We start from the raw sequence: 23,204 nt of genomic DNA, 5'->3' as shown, positions 1-23,204 counted from the left end.
ACACAGGCTAGGCGACTGTAGCCTTCTCTCGGATTCCGGTCCTGCTGCTTTCCCGCCACGTTTCCTGACAATACACACAGGCGCCTTCTGTGTGCTTTGTTAGCAGTTGGTACAGGGCCCTCCCACCTTTAGGCTCATGGCCATCTGGCTTCAGAATTAACCAGTCGAATGGTTGGTGCAATGATCAGCTCCTTGCCTCTGGGTAATCTTACTCCAGTGCCACCATCCTGGGAAGTTCAAGTGCAAGGCAGTCAAACTCGGGGGCTCGAGGTGGGGGAGGTGAAGTGGTGAGTGGGGAGTGCTATCCGTGCAAACCTCTTGAGAGGTGGGCCTTTTTTCCCCTTTGGTCCTCTACTGTCTTATTTGGCCCTTTGGGGGAGAGCAGAGACCAAGGGGAAGGAAAGTGAGGGGGATGGGGGGCTAAAAATGCCTTTTTCTGGGACATACCATTCTTTGAAAATGTGGAGAACTCAGGTGATTTGGAGGTGGGCGAGGAGGGATCACAGGTGGCAGACACAAACCCAAATAACATACTAGTTTCTATTTGCTTGTATCTCCAAGATTACTTCTTTAAGATTAATTCTAATTGTCTTTAATATTAAGCAGTACTTGGCCTCTCCGTGGGAGTCTGCTAACTGCACTTCCAGATAGACACAAGTTTCTCATACAGCTTGTTCACAATAATACCATGACCCTCAGACTGAAATCCAGGACTGAGAGCAGCAGCAGCAACAGTAGAAAAATCTGCCAGGGTCCTGGCCCCACGCCAGACCAAGGGTGTCAGGTTGAAGACACCTACAGTGTAACTCCACCTGATTCCACCCCAACCCCAGCTGGAGGCGCCAGGCCTCCCCTGGCCTTAGGGAACTACTGTCTGAAAGGGCCACCGCCTGAGAGGGGCCACACCGCACTCAGCAGCTTGCCAACTTGCTCAGGAGGAAAAGAACAAAAAGCATACGTGTGTGTGATGAGGCAGGGGTTCCATGCACATCATAATGAGAAGGGAATCTGCTGAAATATAAACTAAATCACTTGCTATCTTCTTTTGGCTTACAGTATAGAAGTTTTCTATTATTTTTTGCTAACTGGGCAAAGTTCTTAACAAATTCATGTCCGAATAGAAAGAGGACAGCTTGAGAAACTGTGGTGTTAAAAGTTCCTGTAAGTGAATTTACTGCTTTTACTTCAGTCTTCTGTTCCCAGTGGATTTGTATTGAGGTTTTACTGTTCTGTGGCCTCTCGTGAGCTCAGACCCTTCAGTGTGGGAGGTTCTCTTTGGATTTAATTCATCAGCCTCTGAGATGAGGAAATCCTGTGCTGCCACATGCATCTCACTGCTCAGCCAAGCAGTAAGATGAAATCCCTTCCGTCTCCTGCCCAGCCTGATGCTCTCTCAAGGGGGCCACCTGGACAAGACACCTTGGGAGAAAAATTCAAAATGATTTTCAAGTATCTGGGCTTGGTTCTTAGGGATTCATACACAGCTGTTTAACTATGGCAGTAAAGTCAGAAATCACGAGTAAATGGGAATCAGCTTTTGAAGAGGCCTACCTCAGCTATATTAAGCTGAACTCAGCCGGAAAAGCTTTATATGCACTCCTGCAATGGCCATTTGGTTTTGGCTGTCCAATCTTTATGGCTCCTTCCTCTCAACTAACCGCCACACCCCCAATATCCAAAAGTAGTCCAGTTGAGATGATAAATCTGAACAATTCAAAGTATAAGAAAGATAGTCTTAATGCATGTGTTAAACTGGCCTGCCGCTCCTGTGGAGTTGGAGAAGATTATGGAGAATGATAAATGGTCTTAGGACACCAATTCACATTAGAGGTACCACACTGACCAGACTTTAAAAGCTTCTAAATCTCAGACAGGCCTATAGTTAATCCAAACAAAAAAAGAGTTACTGCTTACACTTATTAGTATTAACTTCCTTTTCATAATTTACTGGAACTGGGGGGAAAAAAGTATAACAAAATGTATACAGTTTAGTAATTGTACAAAACATCAGTTTAGCAAGATGATATGTGTTACAGTCACCAAAATGAGGACCCAAAATATTTTTCACTGCCACTTCCATAAAAAATTCAGATAAATAAGAAGTCACTGGATGAAAAGTCACAACAGAAACAATTTAAACTTTTATATAACAACAGAAAATGTCAGTCTTCCCCAGCAATAAAGCAGACACCACCATTCAGGCTCTCCATGCTGCCATGGCATGACTGGAATGGTTCTCAAAGTCCATCTTCTGCATGAGCCTCCAGCCTTCCAGGACCAACACTTGAAGCATTTGATGTAATACAAAATAAGGAGTTCTTTATTATTTATACAAAAGTTACATTAAAAAAAATTAAGATTCAACAACTCTGCTGACCCCCTGAGGAAGCTTTTTTGGGTCCATCAAATAGCCCTGTGTGAACCTTTCAGCCACCAACCTCCTGGCCACAGGACAAGGGACACTCCCTCCAAGGCCATTCATGCGGTGCCTTCACTGGCTCTGAAAGAGGACTCTCCCCTTCATTAGGCTCAACAAGCAAGCCAGGGTTTCCTGGACAACATTAAAGAATACTGTCTGCTCTGGCCCAAGCTGAGAGTATTTTACCAGAATATCAGTTGATTTTATTTATTTCTTGAACACTTTCAATAAACTCCTAGCACAAGAAACTTTATTACAACATATACAGATCTGGTACAGTTCTTTACAAAAACTACCTAGATTTTTCAGCTAAATAAATTTGTCTCTTAAGAAATTTAAGTTGGCTTCAAGAAATGGTAAATTTCTCCCAAACCTGTCCTTTTCCACCCTCTGAGTTCTGAGAGAGGTCACAGACTTGTATTTCATTGATAAATAGTCACCTTTGTCTAAGCAATATTAAGAGCTCTTGTATCTTTAATAAAGAGCACAAAACTCTGCTTCTTAAAGCCTTATATACTGAAAGATCCGTTATAATCAATCTAGACAAACATTTATATTTAGACAAGTCGTCTCTGAACAAATAGCCTGCAAAAATAAATGCAGTGATTTGTTTTCTTGAAAGAAAACTGTTTAGCACTGCTTAGCACATAATTCTGTAATCTGGGAATAAGAGTAATTCTTCCTTTTAAGAAAGCAGGTCCCTTTCTGAAGAATTATGTTGGCTATTCCCCGAAATCAAAATAGACCAGCACCAAATGAAGTATTAGTTTACAAAAAATAAACTTAGCTCCTATTTCTTAAAGGTCTACAACCCAGACTTAATAAATTAACTATGAAATCAGGAGTTTTGTCAGCTACAATATAATTTAAAAATCCATTTTCAACCCAGGGTTGGGGCCGGGTGGGTGTGGACAGGAGGAGGGTTCAATCTCACACTGATCTCCATGAGTTCCATGAAAAGAAAACAGTTTTTTTTCCAGCTGTATTCTCCTTCAGAAGTGTGCTGTAGATTACCATCTGTGATGCTATAAAGGCATAATATCCATGTCGAGATCTTGCAGAGGACACAGCATGTAAAGCATGTAAACTGTTTTCAGATCTGAGAACTCTGCATGGAAAGAAGAACCTCAATCATTCTGAAAGAGCCAGAAACCAAGCAGTCGTCTCACTGATCATGTCTACTCATTCTCAACACGACATTGCATTGAGTTTTTTAATTCACAGATTTTACGTTAGTCCTTTAGAACCCAATGCCCATTTTTTAGTTCTGAATGGTCAGGCTGTTCAAGCTGCCTTCTTAGTGCAAGTTCCTTGGAGGTCTTGCAAATTTATCTTTGACCTATGGCAGAAAAGCAGATATGCAAAATATCAGGAATGCAAAATGTTAAGCTGGGGCTTATCTGACAGGTAGGTTTTTTACACTGCATATTTTAAGCATGGGGAAAATACATCAAACCAATCTGTCAGTCTTACCTGTTGTGAATCATGTGACTTCTGACCAGATGGCCTGCTGCCAGTGCTGCCATCAGAGACAGCTCCCCAGCCATCACCGTGCCGCACACGATTCGGGCCAGCTGCCGCGCATTTTCCCCGGGGTTGTCTCTGCATGCTCCTTGGACGCCTAGCATCTGCAGCCAGGGACAGACACAGCAGGACTCAACCTTCCAGTCATGGCAACAGCTTCCTACTCGATCAACTAAAACGAGGGCAACTAGGTCACCAACTCCATGGACATGAGTTTGAGCAAGCTCCGGGAGATAGAGGACAGGGAAGCCTGGCATGCTGCAGTCCATGGGGCCGCAGAGTCAGACACGCCTGAGCAACGCAGCAACAGCAACACCGTTAGAACAGAACCAGGCCCCACAGGATGTGCTACGTTTTCAAAATCTCCCAGCCAGCATACGGTGGATACACTACAATGAACCTGACACCTGTGACCTGGCTAGCGGTACACTTATTCACACTGGGTTAGACGGGTGGGAAATGAATGGACACACTGGCTAAAATGAGAGGAGAGTGATGCGCGGTATCAGGTAGCAATACGGAGGACCTCAACGAGTCAGAACCAGGCTCGAGGCGACTGCAGGCGGTGCCCCCACGCGTCTCACCTGCAGGCAGGCCTGCTGAGGCAGCAAGTTGGTGCCCCCGCCCACGGTTCCTATTTCTATAGATGGCATGGTGCAGCTGATGTACAGGTCTTCGTTCGTGGGACCGCTTGCTTCCATTAAAGTAATACAGTTCGAACTACCAACATTCTGTGCTGCATCCTGACAAAAAAAATAGAAAGTAAAAATATAAAACTTCTCTTTCTTTAAGCAGCAAAAGACAAGAAAGGTGGCGGCTGGAGCCCTCACCTGTCCACAGGCAATGTAGATGGCAGTTACAATGTTCGCTGCGTGGGCGTTGTAGCCGCCGATGCTCCCAGCCATGGCAGAGCCCACCAGGTTTTTATTAATGTTGACCTCAATCATAGCCTCTGTTGTAGTCTTTAATACCTAGGACACAGAGTTGTGCACATTTTACATCTTCCCCTGAAGATTAGGAATGGGTTACCAGATCTACTCTCAGTGCCTCCAGAACACAAGGGAGTGTGAAGGTTTGGTCTGTGAATGAAGCGGTCATCTTGAACATGAAACATTCACCTGTCTGTTCAAGTTTACTTAGAGTGTAACTATTTCTCTTCCCAATTCTGTAATCCAGTGAAAGATTAACAAAATAAACTAGTCATCCACTCACTTCTCTGACAACCTTGGCTGGAATGACAGCTTCACAGACCACAGACTTTCCTCGTCCCTCTATCCAGTTGATGGCCGCAGGTTTCTTGTCTGTACAATAGTTCCCACTGACGGCCAAAATCTGCATTTCGGGGAAATACTCCTGAAGTTTGGACAGTGCTTTCTCTGTACCCTATTAGCCAAAGAAAGAAAACAACAAGAAAAACTACATTAAAACACACAAAATTATTTATGAATCGGAGGCTTTTTTTGTATCTAATAATACTAACACTTCTAAATACAATAACTGTAATAATAATCTTTTCCTAATATGTTTTTTATATGAAAATGAAGCTCTTCGTAGTCATTGATGAATCGTATGATGAGGATATAATAAGGATATAATACTATATTCGTGTCACTGGGGAGTGAGGACCCCAATCCATGACCAATGTGTCATAAATCCCCTCTTCTAGTTATTAAATTGTTACCTACAAGCCCAAGTTACCAAAGCCAGTAAAGAGAACTCAAACATTCAAGTAAATCTTGTAAATGGAATGTCATTAGGATTTACACAGAATATAACAAGACTTCCAAGGACTTCTAATCAAGTTAGATCAATTAACTCACACTTCAAAAACCCAATTTAAAAAAATTTGGAATTAAAAAAAATGTTTTTTTACCTGTGGTAAAATACACTTTACAGAACTTACCGTCTTGACTATTTTCTAGTGCATAGTTCAGTATTGTTAAGAACTTTCGCATTGCTGTGTCAGCAATCTCCACAAATCATGCCCGTTAAACACCTCCTCATTCCCCACACCCCCTGGCAACCACCCTTCTTTCTGCTCCTATGGATTTAACTAACCGAGCTAACTCTTCAGGGGGAATCATGTAGTACTTCTTTTTATGTGACCAGACTCTTTCACTTAGTACATGAACCTCAAGGCTCATGCACATTTAGCATGTGGCATGCTTTCTTTTGGGGGCTTCCCTGGTGGCTCAGATGGTAAAGCGTCTGCCTGCAATGCAGGAGACCCGGGTCTGACCCCTGGGTCGGGAAGATCCCCTGGAGAAGGCAATGGCACCCCACTCCAGTACTCTCGCCTGGAGAATGCCATGGATGGAGGAGCCGGGCAGGCTATAGTCCGTGGGGTTCCAAAGAGTCGGACACGACTGAGCGACTTCACTTTCTTTTCTTTCTTTCTTTCTGCTTTCTTTTTAGGACTGAACACCATTCCACTGTATGTACATCCCACACTTTATCTGTGGGTGGACACGTGGGCTTCTTTTAGCGACTGTGAACGCTGCTATGAACGTGGCTCTACCAACATCTTTTTGAGACTGTTTTCGGTTCTTTTGGGTGTCTACCCAAAAGTGGAATTGCTGGGTCAAAGTAATCCTATTTGTAATTTTTTCTTCAGGAACTGCTATTTACTGGAAATTTTTAAAGCATATGTATTTAGTCACTATACTCTCTTTCTGAATAGTCCTTATAACTGGGAAAGCATAATTAGCCTGACTAGTTGACTTTAAAATTTTACATTTCTATCTGATAAATAACAAATATTAGTAGAAAAAAGATGAACTATACACAGTCTTCTTATAAAGAGATAATTAAAGGAACTACACAGACATGAACCTGGCTTCTTAACTGTGTGTTTTGAAGTCTCTAGAAGAAGTCAGCTTTCAGGATTACAGGACAAAGTTCTGAAGCACTAATCCCCAGATTCCTCCCAGCCCTTCAGTGTAGACCCGGAGCATGCCAAATGCTAACTCTAGATTAAATATCCCAAATATGAACAATACCAACCAACAAATGCCTGATTTATATAACATGACCTACATGTATCAATATTGACCTTCCAATAAAAATCTTTCAATCAATTAACTCCTTGAGTAGTATGTACACGGTGTAAAATTCAAAAATATAGGAGGGCATACAGAGTGAGTCTGCTCTCCTCTTCAGGGATAATCACTCCAGCAAATTCTGTTACAGTCCATCCATGCTCACCTTTGAAATCATGTTCATCCCCATGGCATCACCTGACCTGGACTGAAAACGGATGTAAAGGTTGCGTCCGGCCACACTCATATGCAGTTTCTGTAGACGTGCAAACCTTTAAACAAAAGAAGCAAAGACTTTTTTTTTTAAGAAAATGGACATTATCCTAAAGTCTAGCTTATTTGGTTCATTTTATACTTAAGAGAAAACTCATGGAGACTACATATTAAAAGTATTTTTTCTTTAATTAAATATTCTATTAGAATACTGCTTCAGCTGTATCTCATTCTTACATGTTGCAAGAAGGAAGGGATACAGAAAGTCATTTGATGACAAACTTTAAAAGGTCATATAAAAACAAGCATAAAAACTTGAACTATACTGGCGTTATCATTTGTATTGACTATCCTTATCAATTTAATTTTCTGTAGTCAAAGTACATCTACTATACTAATTTATTTACCTCTACCCTGCTTGGAAAATCTTTTTCTCAGGCAATCCTGCCCTAGGGCAATTTTAGATCAAAACTGTTCTAGGGCAAAGTAATAGCCTAATCAAAATGAGCCTTCTAAATCCAACATACAAACTTACTAGCTCGCACTATTTTTTCTTTTTTTAATTTTATTTTATTTTTAAACTTTACATAATTGTATTAGTTTTGAACTACCTCTATGTAGCTATTCACTGAAATCAATATTCTGCTCTGCCCACCCCATCCCACCCCACCCACTCCATCCCAACCAAGAATTAACATCACTATTCTGAAAGCATGGATTTAAAATTGATGTTTCGTTACATCATCTTAAGAAGGCAATATGTTTAGTTATATTTCGTCATCCTAGGTATGGCGCTGGTTCTGAAATAAATGTGAATGCACATATAAGCCCCCACGCCCACCCCCACACACACCTGCTGGTGCTGTCGAAGGCTTCCTTTATCACTGTGAACCCTTCAGGCGTCTCAAGCCAGGCCTTCACTTCTGCAGAGTCACAAGCACGGGGAAAACGCACCACTGGGCCACGAGTCATCCCGTCTGCAAGGACTCGGCTGCTGGCACCTCCACCAAGCTATCCAGAGGGTGTGACAAGAGCAGACATTAATCCTGAAAAAAATTCTGCTTGTCCCAAAAGGTCTCCTTGACTGTTCCCAAATCTCATCTCACCGCCTAGAGTATCTTGACAGGCAGACACATAAATGCCCACTTACGCCTATTGCTCTGCAGCCTCTATTAGTGCTGGCCACAAGACAGCCTTCTGTTGTTGCCATTGGAACCTGAAATTCTTTTCCATCCAAGCACAGAGGTCCTGCCACTCCAACAGGGATGGGCATATATCCAATAACGTTCTCACAGCAAGCTCCCATCACCTAAAAGGTAAAGTCAGGCACCAAGTAAAAATCTATATACCAAATACCCAGCCCCTGTCATTCCTTCAAACTTAATCCTTTAGTGTATTATTTTCAACCAGTTTTTTTATTTACTCTTTAAAAAGTCTTGAAAACACTAAACTCTTGAGTAATGACTGTAAATAACAGGGAAAGTATTTTTGAATTTTGATGACCTATACCATAAGTAGAATACAAAATTACAGTAAAATGAATTCAAAAGGAAAATGTTTTATAAAAGTATGAAAGTTTAAAAGACGAATCAAGAAGAAGACTGAAAGACTAAAGCTATAAAGAAAACCTGCTTGAATACAGAAAATAACGTACCAAGGAGTAATTATAGTCCCTGTAAGGTAGATACTGGAGAGAAGAAGGCTCTGGAAGTTTTTTGGAAAGTAGCTGTCGGCGAATAGATACACCTCGCTCATGGGTTTCCATCAGAGTTTCCAATTTGTAAGCTGGGATATGCTTTGCATTGACCAACTGGATGATCTCAGCATCACTAAGGAATTTTGCACCTTTCTAAAGAAATGGAAAAAAAAAAATGGAAGGGGGTTGATAGAGGGAAATAAAAATAGACTTGAAGAATCATACTTCATACTATTAATAAATAGACCATGTTATACAAACAGTGCTCTCTGCAGAACTAAAATACAAGTACTTTGAGAACCCAAAGGAATTTGAAGTTCTAAAGAAGGAGATGATTTGAGTAGAAATGAGAACATCAAAATAAAAATTCTTTATAAAAATGCAAAGCTAAACAAAATGTTAAGCCAAAACACTAAATTTTGCAAGTGACATACATAGGGGGAAAAAATTTCATAATTAAGATTCTGACACCCACCCTGTAAGTTTTGTATGTAGCATGGCAGTTGAGACACTGGTACACGTATTAATAAGAATGAGGGAAAGTGATAAAACCTACTCTCACTCATATGCACATACATTTGGAATGAATCAGCGTAAGCAGACAGGAATGGAACATAACAGTCATGCTAAACCCCTAAGTCAAACAGGGATTGTCAGCAGGACATCCTGTTCAAACATCAGAAAGAAAACAAGCCTCCTCAGGAGCATCAAGCTTACTTTAAAAACTCAAAAAGCCCCTCAAACCTCTCTTCTTTCTCTGAAATTCATTTCTGTGTAGAAGTGCTCCTAGGCCTTAACACACATACAATACAGTAGCTGCTCCTCTCTCTATCAAACGGCAGTAGAAAGCGCACCGAGTCTTCAGTTGGTAAGGCCTGGACTCCTGAGCCCAGCTTTAGCGTTTTCTGTTTTACTTTGGGACATACTTAATTAACCCTCCTAGAGCCAACATTTTCTCATCTGAAAAATGGAGAAAATTATACCTATCTTACAAGGTTGCAGGGAATAAATAATAAGACCAGGACCTGTAAACCATGAAACACTGTGCTGAGAACTTACAGGTACTCAGAAGCTGTAACTTCCTTCCTACCTTTAATAAAAAACTCCTTTTCTTAAGAAAGATACCAACTTGAGTCTGCTTTCTCACCTCTGCATTCTCAAGAATCTGCAGACACTCTTCATTAGGCCGAGGCTCCACAGGGAGTTCCATTTCAGGCTCCTGTGTCTCTAGTTCCAGCGAAGTACCGAGTAAGGAGGAGTTCCCCACCACGAATGTGGCTCTGTGTGAGGTGTCATTTTCTGCCAGTAAGGGTTTTATAACCTCAACTGTTCAAGAGATCAAAAGAAATCTCAGACACTGAATTTGTGCTTTAAAAAAGACTCAACTTCTTGACAAATCAACATTGGAAGAACGGAAAATGAAGAGAATAAGAAATCACCTTTTCTTTCTCTGTTTTTCCTGGTCTCCTCCTCCATTGCATGGAATTTCTGGTCATTTCTGACCAGTACAGGGTCACGTCTACAACAATCGTCTGTGATTTTCTTTTGGGTCACTACAGGAGATGTGATAGGATTTTTTAACGAGAGTGTAGATTCTGTCTCTGCTTGTTCAAAGAAGATGTACTTGACAGCCAGAAGGAGAGCTAAACTTAGGGTAATAACTTGTTCAATATCCATGCTGATCATTCTAAATAGAAGAAAGCAAATGAAAATGTTATTACTCAGAAATAAAAAAGGCATAACCTAAACTCAGAAGCACAGAGTGCCATGATTCAAAGTAGGGCTCAGGGAACTTACTTAGAGAGATAAAATTGCCAGAGGGAAACACTCGGTTCAATTCTCTTGGACACATTTTCATCCAGTCCTAAAGAGACCTTAGAATTGTCTGCTGTGCTGTTTTGAGGAGAAGGATCAGCTATCCAGCGACTGTGAGCGTGAACAAGAACCAAGCCTAGAGACTGAAATAAAAGTTTAAAAATCATGTACCCTCTACATATCAATGGAGCCTAAACTCACATTTTCCAAGTGGATAACCGAACACCGTCTTCCTCCCATGCCCTCCCTCACCAGGTAAAGAAAGCCCCAGGCTCGCTACGTGACTGAGCAAAGGGACAACCCCCATGAAAGGCTGAGAACACCGCCCCAAAAGAACAGAGCTGCAAAGAAAGAGAAAGTGGAAGGATTTGAAAAATCTATTTAGGGCAGAGAGAAGACCAGAGATCTCATAAGGAATGAGGAAAAAGATAAGAGGGGGGGGAAAAAGGAAGAGGAATATCCATGCAAGAGCCAAAAGTTGTAGAAAGACAAGAAGGGGAAAAAAAAAACTGAAAAGCAGAATATGATATTGGAACCAAAGATAATGAAAAGAAATCATGTAATTACCATAATCATCTTAACCCTCTGAGTAACAGGATTTGGCTTATTTTCTTCTTCTTCTAAGACTCGGGCAAAATGGCTGAGCTGCCAGATTGGACGGCCCTCGCGGCTTTCCCGAGAAAGCTACAAAGGAAGTCAGTGTTACGTTAGAAGGTGCTGATTGTCTTTAGGTGAACTAACGTAATGAGAAATCTTCTTCTTCTACTAGTGCCATAAATAAGAACAGCTCTTACCTCCAGAACCAAGGACACACAAGCTGGGAAGAAAGTCATGAACACAAAGTAGTTGGCGAGAACCGACATGCAGCCAAAGCAGCACATGATTTCGAGCTGACGCACCCCTGGTTAGAGAAAAATGAAAAACGTGAACCAGGGAGTAAGTAGCATGTATATTTCTGCGGCTGCCTGCATCACAAGGCTCTTCCTATAGGTAGACAAATACGTGACAGTATTAGCATACTAAGCCCTTTGCCATCTACTGGAAAAGGAAGCCAGGAGCTCAGAAGTGCTGTGAAGCCCGAGTGCAAGAGGGACAGCTCCCTTGAGGGCAGAGACCCTGCCTCCTCCCATGTCCCCAGAGTCACAGTGCCAGGCACGGCAGTGCTTAATGCCATCCGATCACCCCCTTGTATCAAATGGCAGTACTCTGTTTTGAGATAGGATAGATATCAGGGACAGAACTCTAATGGGGCAAATGCCTTCCACCAGGTTATCCCACTAGTCCAATCCCATTCATCACCACAGAAGCAATTCACCTGCGGACCAAGGACTTTTTGTAAAACACACTGCCTGTTATATCATTCTTGATATAGTATCATAATAAATATTTTATGTGCACTACTCAACTGTCATTTCAATATAACCTCTGTGGTATCTATTGACAGTCTTAAAATTTCAGTTCATTTCATTGATCTCTTTGAAAAATGATGTAACACAGAAAGGCAACCCAACATCCAAAATTAACAAATGTTTCAGGTGTCATTTGGTAATCTCAAATAGAAGGGAACAGAGCTAGGAAGAGATTAGATTATCAAATCCTACTCCCTCGCTATACAAATAAATTTGAATATAAAACATATTTGACATTATTCATATTAAAATAAAAATGTTTTGAAAACATATAAAAATTGATTACCTTCTCCCATAAAAACTGCTAACTAGAGTAATACAAAACTTAAAAAAATTCAACATTGGATTTTATTTTCTGAATTGTATTAGATCATTGGACTAAATGAAAGAAAAAAGCATATTCTGTATTTCCTAAAAATTCTATAGCTATTACTCTCTGAGACAGAAATTCAAGAGAATGCAAAATTACAATGCCAAAAGCATTATGAACAACTACATTTAAATAGTAGCCAAACAGGATCTTTTCAAACTGAAGACTATCAAAACCGTGCTTGCCCAACGCTCTAAGCCCCGCTACCCGCGCTTCCGCTCTGTGCAGCCATCAGCTGCCCGCGCTTCAGCTCTGTGTAGCCACTGCTGCCACACGCCCTTCGGCCATTCTTCCTCACTCTGGCCCAGGGCACAGTTTCTTTGTGCCACTTTGTTGCTACATGGGGACAGCACTATATACTTCCAAGAAGTACAGAGTTTTTTCTTTTTTACTGGCTTTCCCAAGCGTTTGTTCCTTGTTGCTGCTGCTGCTGCTAAGTCGCTTCAGTCGTGTCAGACTCTGTGCGACCTCATAGACGGCAGCCCACCAGGCTCCCCCGGTCCCTGGGATTCTCCAGGCAAGAACACTGGAGCGGGTTGCCATTTCCTTAAGTATTAAATCTGTCCTTTTATTCTACTCTAAGCCAAATCACTGATTTTCCCATTTCTGTATGGCTGTAAATGCCTCCTTGCTGGCTTTTCCAACATCAAATTGAATCACTTCCTTTATCCATGTGCCTTATCCTGACCAAAGTCATCGCCCTATTTCCCATATCAGTTTCCATTGCTTTCCACATTCCCAGATAATCCTCTCATCTTCTTATATACTGTTCTTCTTGACTAAAATCACATAGTTATATTTTCACCTGGTCAAAAATGCTTTCTTGACTGTGGTGGCAGTTATATGACTACATCTTTGTCAAAACTTAAAACTGTACCCCAAAAAAGTAAATTTTAAGAAATACACATTTTAAAACTTAAAAAATATTCTTTGCTGAATAAGTTTTGAGTAAGTTCTGATAGATTAAATAACTGAATAAATAGAAGTTAGAAGAAACATTATATATACTTATACACAATCTAGTGAACAGATCTCAACTAATAATGACAACTAACTCTTAAAAGTTGATTTACTTCTGAAAGAATCAAATCCCTTACTGAGGACACCAAGGCACCAGGAAATACACTAGAAGAGCAGTTAGCCAAGTGTGGCCCTCATGAGAGGGCCATGAAGTCTAGTCTCAATAATTAGGAAACCTTGACAACAGCATGATATATTCTTTCTGGCAAATTTCCACGAGGCCACAATTTCTGTCCTATATAATGGAGTCCTATGTTTGATATTTAACATCTAGTTCTCTACTATCCAGTTAACGATGAATAAACATATATTTTAGGGTCAATGCTGGCTCAGTGCTAAGACATACTGCATACTGATTAAATCTTCCTAACCACTCTGTTAGGTGGACCCAACTCAGATCTGTCCAACTCCCAACTTTTGCACTGTCTCCTACATGATAGTTAACAGAAGGAACTGACTCATTCAGTCAGTCCAGACGATATCAGGGGCTGGAAGATGGCTTTCTAAATGAGCCTAGAGTCCAATCTTGGTTAAAAACCAGACAAAAACATCTTGAAGTCATCAAAAAAGTGGAGCACCAGAGAAGATGATGAGATAGTAAGAGTGAAAATAAATCAGTAACCTGCTCAGTTTTCACTAAAGCAGACAGACAAAAGGTCAGATCAGATATACCTACATATTCATACAATTAAAATTTTTAAAATTTTTGTAATGTCAGACTTTTAAAAGTCAGACTTTAACTAACATAATGTGTTCCTCTCTCCTACAAATTAATTTTAAAGTATATTAAAAATTGTTTGCAAACCTGACATGGTACCAACTCCAATCACAAGACATTCTACAAGAGCATCCAGGGTGAAGGTGGGACCTAAAATCGCCATCCCACGAGCAATGTTCTCCCTCACTTCATCCTGAAACAGACAAACAGAGCAAATGAGGAGAAGGCAGGAAATCATTTTAAGAACTTTTGGAGCATCCCAGGGCTTTTACTAAATCAAATATACTATATGAAGAATAAAATACACAATATGGTAAGACTAACAGGCATTCCAGATATAAAGGACACTAACAATATAAAGGTCTAAAAAAAGAGTATGCACACTTCCCTGCGTTCCCCACCCACTGACTGAGTTATTTCTTAGGAAGATTCCTTTGAGGTGGTATATGAGTCCTGCCATGTAAATCCCACATAAACCCCTACATCATTTTATATTTTGGCTACCACTCACTGACACAAGTTCTTAGTTTCAAATTTTTTGAGATTATGTTAGTATTATGAAACTTAAATATCCTTGTCAAAATGCTCAAATGATCATAAATATACATCAAATACATGCTCAGGGCAGAAGTACATGATATTTTATACTCAGTATTACTAAAAATGTTACATTCTTTAAAGTGACTAATGAACACCAAGATGAAACGTTTGATGAAATAATGCTAGTGTTAATTCAAGGGGTTTAGAAATCAATCTACCCTGAGATTCTTCCCTTAGATCCTGTCTGTGCGCTAATGCGTTTCAATAGGTAGATACTGTAATTTATGCAAAAGACATAATACCTTACGTTCTGAAACCTTCAAAAAAGAAAATGGAGAAAATTCCAAATTTTAGAAGCTGTGGAATTACAATTGAGTTGGCAGAAAAATGGGACAGTTCCTAGGGTACCTAAGAAGACCAGTCTTAAGACTGGACAAAATTATATGCAATTCCTGAATCATGGACTAAGAAGAAGCTCTATTAATCTTTCCTATTAATGTAAACAACCTGAGAGAAAAGAATACCACGTACATTCATGTCTCATCAATAATACCTGTGAGTTAGAACTGAGGGCGAACTTGGCTAGCGCACTTGCTCTAGAAAGGTCGACCAGCAGCAGGAAAAAGGGCAAAGCTTCACTGGGGGGAAAAAACAACATGATCAGGTATATTTAACAAAAGAGAAATATCAGTAAAAATCCCTTCCTAAAACAAAACTTTGCCCTGGTGTACCTTTTACAGACCAAGACGTATACCCTATACCCCTCTGACAACCTCAAAGCTAAATTTATTAGCCAAACTATTTAAGAAGATTTTCAGTGTTTAAAAATGTAAATACACAGAAACACCTTTGGATAATTTTAGAGCAAAACAGCATCATTAGTAAAAGAAAAAAATGCATTCTTGTGTATTAGTATGGGGGCAAACAGTGGAATACAGGTATCCCCCACTTTTCAAAAGCTCACTTTATGCCACTTCACTTTTAAGAAAGACTTACATAGTACTCATTTTTGCTTAACCAAAAGAAATCCAAAGAGGGTTTTCACTCTTACAAAAAAAGATGAAAAGTGAAAATAGCACGCAGTGCTTGTTTTGAGGGAGCTGATGCAGAGGCCGTGGGCACCTGGAGCAGAGTGGCACTGCCCAGGGGCTGTGGTCAGCATCTCGGCACCAAGCTGCCACGGCTCTGAAGCACACCTGCGCTGCATCTCGGCTTACTGCGTGCCTCCAGAGCTTCCCCATGGCTCAATGGCAAAGAATGCACCCGCTATGCAGGAGACCTGGGTTCAATCCTGGGTGGGGAAGATCCCCTGGAGGGAGAAATGGAAACCCACTCCAGTATTCCTGCCTGGGAATTCCCATGGTCAGGGGAGCCTGGAGGGCTACAGTCCACAGGGTCACAAAGATTCGAACATGACTGAGTTCAAAGATAGACACTGTGTGCATCCATTAGGAAGATGTGTTCTAAGGTGACTGCTTCTTCACTTACAAAAGGTTTCATAGGAGAGCTGTATTTTCAGGTAGTAGAGAAAACCAGTGTACTGTATATAATTCTTTTCTGATTAATTAAAATACTATCTATGGAAGGATAACTTTTCTGGAGAGTTAAGTTGGCAATAATGACCCTTAAAAGCCCTAAAGACCTACAGTGGCTACTGTTTCACTCCTACAGATGTATCCTAAGAAAATAAGAACAAAAATTTGCTAGGACGACACTTATCACAGTATTGTTATTAATGGAAGAAATTAAATGACCTAAAAAATCCAACTCAGAGGATTAAGTACATAAACTACAATATATTCATATAGGAAAATACTACACAGCTAGCTGTTAAGGACATGCAAAGATGTTTATAACTTCCCATAAGCATAAAAGTTATAAAGCAGTATACAGAGTATCATCTCAGAGGTTTTCTTTAAGCATAAAAAAAGTGGGGAACAAAACACAGCAAAACATTAACAGGTATCAGCTAACTGATTTCGTGAAAAATTTCCCCCTATTTTCCATAAATTTTTGCTAATTTAAATATTACAACGCTTTATAACATGGAGTAGAAAAGTTCTTAACAATATATTTTGGAAGAAAGTATATTTATGCTTTAAATACTTACTTCAAACCTGTCAATTCTTTATCTAAGAAATGAATGACAACTGTACTGAATACGAAACTGGAGAAAATTGTGAAGAGTCCAGCAATACCTATAAATGACAAAATTCAACAAACTGAAAAAATTTCATCCTTATACACACATAATAATATACAGTCCTACAGTATTCTGAAGGAAGTATTATTTTCTCCAGGTTATTAAGGTCTCAAAGAGCAGAACGTCTAACTTAAATGAAAAGAAACTACTGAATAGACGCAGCACACGCTAAGCAACGCACACGCTCCCGCCCATGTGACTTAAACAGGCAAATTCCCACAGGAAATAAAAAAAGCTGATAGCACACAAAAAGGTTCATACATAAAATTATTACCCAAAATATATTTTGATCCAAGTTGGCGTAAATTCTGGAACTGGAAGTAAATATACAATATTGCTATGCATCGTGTTATTGTCAGAATTATGATGTCGCTGCTCAAAACATCCTATCGGGAGAGATAGGAAAGTCCAAATCAAAAATAAGAATTTTTATTTTGTATTGGCATCAGTAGTTTATGTATCATCATGATAATGCAGGCACAAGTAAAATATTAAAATGCAAATAAAATATTAACTCCCAAGTTTTAAACATCCAATGTTTAAGCCAATCATTTTTTACTGTTAAGTCACTTAGGAAAGCTAGATTTCTCAGGTCAAGTCAATTACACTCATTTGTATACCAAAAGCAAAAGGAAAGTATCTGTATAAGTAAATACAAGTAAATATAAGTAAATGAAAATTTGAGGTAAGTTATGAATACTGAAATAAAAATTTTACTCATAAGTTTTTTTGATTACATGGTCTCTAAAAGGAGAAATTTAAAATGTAATTGAGTCAACAATCAGATTAGTCTCACAAACCTCTTCCAACTTCGGACATTCATAATTCCAACCGCAGATCTTATTGTTGCCAGTAAACATGTTCATGGACATCATGCAGATGGTCAGCGTCACTGTCCCCACTATGACTTCCCAGGGATGGGAGGCCACGAAGAGGCCATGCATTCGGAAAAGTCTTGACAGCATTGCAGCTGCAGAGTCCTCGGATCCTGGGAGGAGCACCAAGTATGAACGCTTAATATACAGCTCACTGGATTTTTAGGAAAACACTTTAACCCTGCTTTGAAAACCCTGCTTTTGTATGCAGTGTCTTGTACCTTAAGGATAATACTATTTGGGAGTGTTCCTTGCAATTCTGGGAAATAATTACAAAATTCAAATGACAGGATTCATTACTCTTTTACTTACAATATTTAAATCCTCTATTATTCACTAGCAAACAGCTTAAAAGCAGCTATTTCTTACCACTTGTATGAATTTGAGCATTTAAGATCAAACCAAATAAATATCTCAGCTCCTGATTATTATCTAAGCCAAGGAGGAGAGCAGTAAAGTAGAAAACGCAAGTGAGAAACAACCACTCAGGTTCATTTTCTGATTACCCTGACACAAAATGGGTAGAAGCACCGTCCTCACTCTACATTCTAGTTGCGCAAAAGGTAAGCACCAAACCATCTTCTCCGTCAGTGTCCTATAAACCACTATCTTAGTTTATAAAGCTCCTCAAGGGCACGAGTCCATTAGACCTTTCCATCCCATACAACACATGGCATAATGTCACTAGCAAAATGATGTTTATTAACCTTCCTAATGTTGCTGTCACTAGAGGTCTTTCCCCAGACCTTAAGAGTGAATAAAAATGCTGGACCAGTATAAGAATAAGGGGCTGGCTGGCCAAAGCAGACATATGTGGCATTCAAAAATTTCCAACAGAACTTGGGTTATTTTGGTCTAGTGAGTATCATAACTAAGCTTCTCCATGTTTGTTGACTAAGTAATAATAATTTTGATATTCTGATTTTTTAAAAATCTAATATAGTTATTGATCTCTAATATAGGAACTTATAAGCTTCTTACACTAAAATTAATGCTTTTGATAAACCATATTAACCACCCATTAAAATCAATTAAAAATTAAGATTAAATTTTAGGCCCACTGACTGACAATCAAGATTTCAAATGAATCTTTCATTTAGGCTAATTAAGCAAGTGATTTGTGTATGGAAGAAGAAAATAAAAAAGCATCAAATTAAGGAAAATAAAGGATTAATCTATTTAAAGGATTCGGGAAAAGAAAATTAGAGACACTTAGGAAGCAGAGCAGTTACTAAGCATCACCTCTCACTGCATCACTCAGAGTGCTCTACTCTTTACGCTTTGGCCACAGCAGACCACCAGAGAGAGACGTGGTTTCCAAACTGCAGGTCATAATCCCTTCACTGGATCAATGGGACCATGAACACAAGTTTATGAGTCAGAACAAACATTTTACAATACAAGAAGAAAACAGCAATGGGTTAGACATGTGGTATGGGTAGGTATTATTTCCTGAAACACTATGTTTCATGAAATGATAGATATGAGTGTATGTCCTGGCTTCTGACATAACATGTATTTCTTAATGTGGGTCTCAATTTCAAAGGCTGGCAGGCACTGAGATATGTGGCATGCATCTGCCTGTGTCTCTTCAGGTTTTCAACCTTCCTCCCTGAGTTCTAGTCCTCATTTCATCCTCCAGTGCCTTGCACTCATGTATCTTAATAGCACTTGCTTGAGAAATACCTGCTACTTAAAAATAAATTCTTAAGCTACAACAGCATGCATGTTATTGACACATCTTGAACCTGATCTAAAGATGACTTTTTTAAAGGCCTCCTTAGCAGCAGCAGCAGGGTATGGATAGAATTCCCCCCTCTTCAAGGGCCCCAGTTCTCTGCATTCAGAGAACATATTAAGGAGGAGGAGGGGGTGGGGGGAAAAGTTATATTTTCTATACTATCCTGGAAAATGAACAGTAACAAAAATATCTTTTGTTAAATTAGCAAGGACTTGAAGTACTGGAGAATATTAATCGTATCTTAGACTTGAACTCTACTTCATTTCAACTAAAAACCTCATAAGAGCCTAGATTTTCATGCTGGCCTTCTATCACATAACTTCCTTATATTTAAAAACAAAAACAAAAACCCTGTAAACTAGTCTAATAGCATCAATGTTCCAGAAGATGAATTAACTGAAAATACATTTCAAAATTAGGTCAAAATTTTTAATACTCCTTTCTCCCCAAGCCTTCTCAACTTAGAGTACTCCCTTATTGAGTCAATATATTTTTCACCATCAAAAAGTGAATTCAGCAGAATTAAAATCTGAGCTGCTAGCAAGAAGGCACCCCGATTTGATCACAAATAGGTTGAGCATTATTAATCCATAATTATATATTAGGAACATTATGTTTTTCCTCAAAAGCTTCATGGTAACATTGTCAATTCTGGGACATTTCTTTCCTAGGTGTAAAGTCATCTTTGCAACATTCAGGTAAAGACTGACACAGAAGCCCATGAACCATTCCCAAACACAGAGAACCTCACCTATTTGGAAACAAAATGAGTAACCAAATGTATAAGGGTGTGTCAAAAGTCACCATAATTGCACACACATCTCATTTCCCACTAGCAACCTCCCTATATCCCTGTGATTATGCAAAGCATGTACACGTCATGGAATTCAATCCTCCAACTTCATCAGCAGTTGCAAATGGCACCAGCAGGCAATAGGGATGGCTCCTGCAAATTCAAAGTGTTTAGGCCATGCTGCAATAAAAATAAATTTTAGTTTAAAAAAATCAAGTTAGGCAATGTGTGCCTTGCCCAGACAGACAGAAGTATGCTGCAAACATTTCATATATTACTCAAAAGAATGGATAATTTAAATTAAACTGAATCCCCAAACTCTAACCCAATGTGCTACAAAAACCACCTACGGTGGCAAACTGCAGAAAAGGATGCTTTGGCATCCTACTCTAATCCTTTCTCCCTCTCAGTGCTCTTTGTATGCTGTATATTCCAGTACTTGATTATATACTATCTTACACTGTTCTTATATTAATTGCTGTGTATGTTTTGTCTCTTTGAGGGCAGGAACCATGTCTTGTACTGAGTCATTTTTAATTCCAACAGGATTAACATTCTGCTGCTCAACCCAGTATCTTAGGGGGGAGAAAATTCTTGCACTGGAATCAGGAAACCTGGATTCTACACTCAATTCTATGGCATTATGCCTCTTTGTAAATCACATATCTTTTTATTCACTTATAAAGCTAGAGCTCCAAAGTTCCTTAACAAAGGCAAGTATTAAGTGAACCATATGAAACTGCTATTTTTTGTATGGGGAATAATGGTCAAGTTTCAAATATCAACAATTTCATATGGTCAACCTGAACAGCTACTGATACAGATGTGTTTACCTATTCATAGTCTAGATCATACAAGAATAAAAAGAGAACATGAAACATGAGCGCACACACTTCATCTTGAAATGTTCATGCCACACACACGAAGTTTTCACATGTTAATGATTTGATCTTTGCATATTTTTTAGCCTTCATATTACTGTCAGTGTCTTTACTCCCAAGTTTTATCACAAACTGGAAAGACACTACCACCAAGAAGGCCCTCAAAATCCAGTCCGTCCCCAAAGCACACTCTGAGTCTTCGCTAGATTACCTCTAAATCATAAAGTGTTTCTCGCTGCATGAAGAGAAAAATCAATCCACAAGCAAACAACAACAACAACAAATACACTGTGTGATGCTGAGAAGGCAAGTCTTCAAGCCCTGAACAATTTCAAACGACCACTTAAGATGGAGTACATCAACTTCCTCCCACCGTAAAAACTGACTTCTATTTGTGAATCTCCAAGGTACGTTTCTCCTAGCCAAAATACCAAAACCAAATAATTCAACCTACAGGATTTAGATTAAAGGACATCAGTAATCAACACCAAGGAGAAGACGCCTCTCGCAAAAAGAAGAATCGTTTCAGTCTTTGGGCAAGTCTCTACCTTGGGCTCTCGCATCCTCTCAACTCGCTTCTCCAAGAAATAACCGGATGCATCTATGCAGATCCACAGCTCTGAGCTAGTCAGCAGCATTTATGGAGATCTCATCCGTCACTTTACGGAAAGGTGCTGACGAACAGCAGCGCCAGGGCGTGAACCCAGTAAGAACAGCAAGCATGGGCGTGAACCACGGCCCCGTATAGACTTTTCGCGTCCTTTCCTCGAGCTGCGGGCCGGTCTGCCCCACAACCCCCCAGCATTTATCGAATCAAGGGGACCCCGAGGTCACCCCGCCTGGCACCGTTGTCGCCCCAACGATCACGACTGCGCGGCCAGCACCGCCGGCTTCGGACAGGACCAGCGAACGCGGCGACGCCCCGCCGGTCCATCGACAGCGACCGCAGCCCCGAAGAGGCTGGCCCCCTGTCCGCCCCTTAGGCCTAGCCTGTCCCGCGGCTCCCCGGCATAGATGCGGGCCGCCGCTCGGCCAGCTGCGCCTCAAGGACGTCTCCTCGCAGTCCCCGCCGGACCGAGGCGCCACCCTGGGCAAAGCCTCCCGCTCAGCTCCCCTCCGGATCAGCCGACGGTGCCAGGTGCCCCTTCCCGGCAGGGTCGGACGGAGCTCGAGAACCTCCACCTACACGACCCCAACTATCTCCCACTCACCGCCCTCCTCACCTCCGGATCTCACTAGAGGCCACAGTTCCCGGGAGCCGGCGCTCCACCCGTCTCCAGTCAACGGAGACGCGGAGCGGAAGGAACCTTCGCTCTACGCACGCTCGGCACCGGAGGACACCACGACCAATAAGGAAGGATCGTCCGATCGTCTAGCCAATCATCTGGGGCTGGCTCGGCCTGACGGGCCTACGTCACGAACGGTCGCCTTAACAACCGCCCACAGCTCTCGCTGGTGCTGAGAACCTGCACCGCACCATCTCTCACCATGGCTCCGCCAACCAATAGCGAGTCGAATCCCAGCACTGGGGCCTGCCTATTGGTCATAGAGCCGTGGAGGCGCACTCATGGAAGCTGCCTAGGCGAAGACGATAGGGGATCTGGCGGGTGGAGTGTCCTCCAGTCCAGGATCTGACCTGGGGTCATTTTGGCTGGGAGAGTACTATAGGGAACAGAATAAATGGGGCCTGAAGATAAGCGCAGGGTTGAGAATGAGAATAGAAGGCACAATGTCTTAGTGGATAGAGGAGGAGGGAAGTGGAGGTGGCCCTGAAAACCTAGATATAAAAAAGGGAAGGTGGCAGAAAGGAGAAACTCAGACCTCAAGCTGACCCATTTCCGAAACCTAACCCCACACTTCCCTGTGACATACCCCTTTCTGTAAATAGTGTCAATGGCTTCAGTCACCGGGTCTCTCTCCCCAAACCACTTGCCCCCTCTCCTCTCCCA

General features: G+C 40.8%; 1 protein-coding gene across 1 annotated transcript; it reads right to left on the bottom strand.

The window, feature by feature from the left end:
- Window positions 1-1,919: 1,919 nt before the first annotated feature.
- On the bottom strand, window positions 1,920-22,550 carry HMGCR (3-hydroxy-3-methylglutaryl-CoA reductase). Its single transcript, NM_001105613.1, is given in 20 exon segments — window positions 1,920-3,758; window positions 3,893-4,047; window positions 4,528-4,686; window positions 4,774-4,914; window positions 5,156-5,326; window positions 7,148-7,253; window positions 8,048-8,205; window positions 8,345-8,503; window positions 8,849-9,043; window positions 10,038-10,216; window positions 10,330-10,577; window positions 10,688-10,848; window positions 11,273-11,389; window positions 11,500-11,606; window positions 14,310-14,415; window positions 15,316-15,400; window positions 16,873-16,960; window positions 17,240-17,351; window positions 17,766-17,953; window positions 22,479-22,550. Coding segments are annotated over 19 exon segments (2,667 nt in total). The 5' UTR covers window positions 17,931-17,953; window positions 22,479-22,550; the 3' UTR covers window positions 1,920-3,703.
- Window positions 22,551-23,204: the final 654 nt, after the last annotated feature.

This window comes from Bos taurus, chromosome 10, assembly GCF_002263795.3.
Source record: "Bos taurus isolate L1 Dominette 01449 registration number 42190680 breed Hereford chromosome 10, ARS-UCD2.0, whole genome shotgun sequence".
Classification (NCBI taxonomy): domain Eukaryota; kingdom Metazoa; phylum Chordata; class Mammalia; order Artiodactyla; family Bovidae; genus Bos; species Bos taurus.
This window is presented reverse-complemented; position numbering and strand designations above follow the sequence as displayed.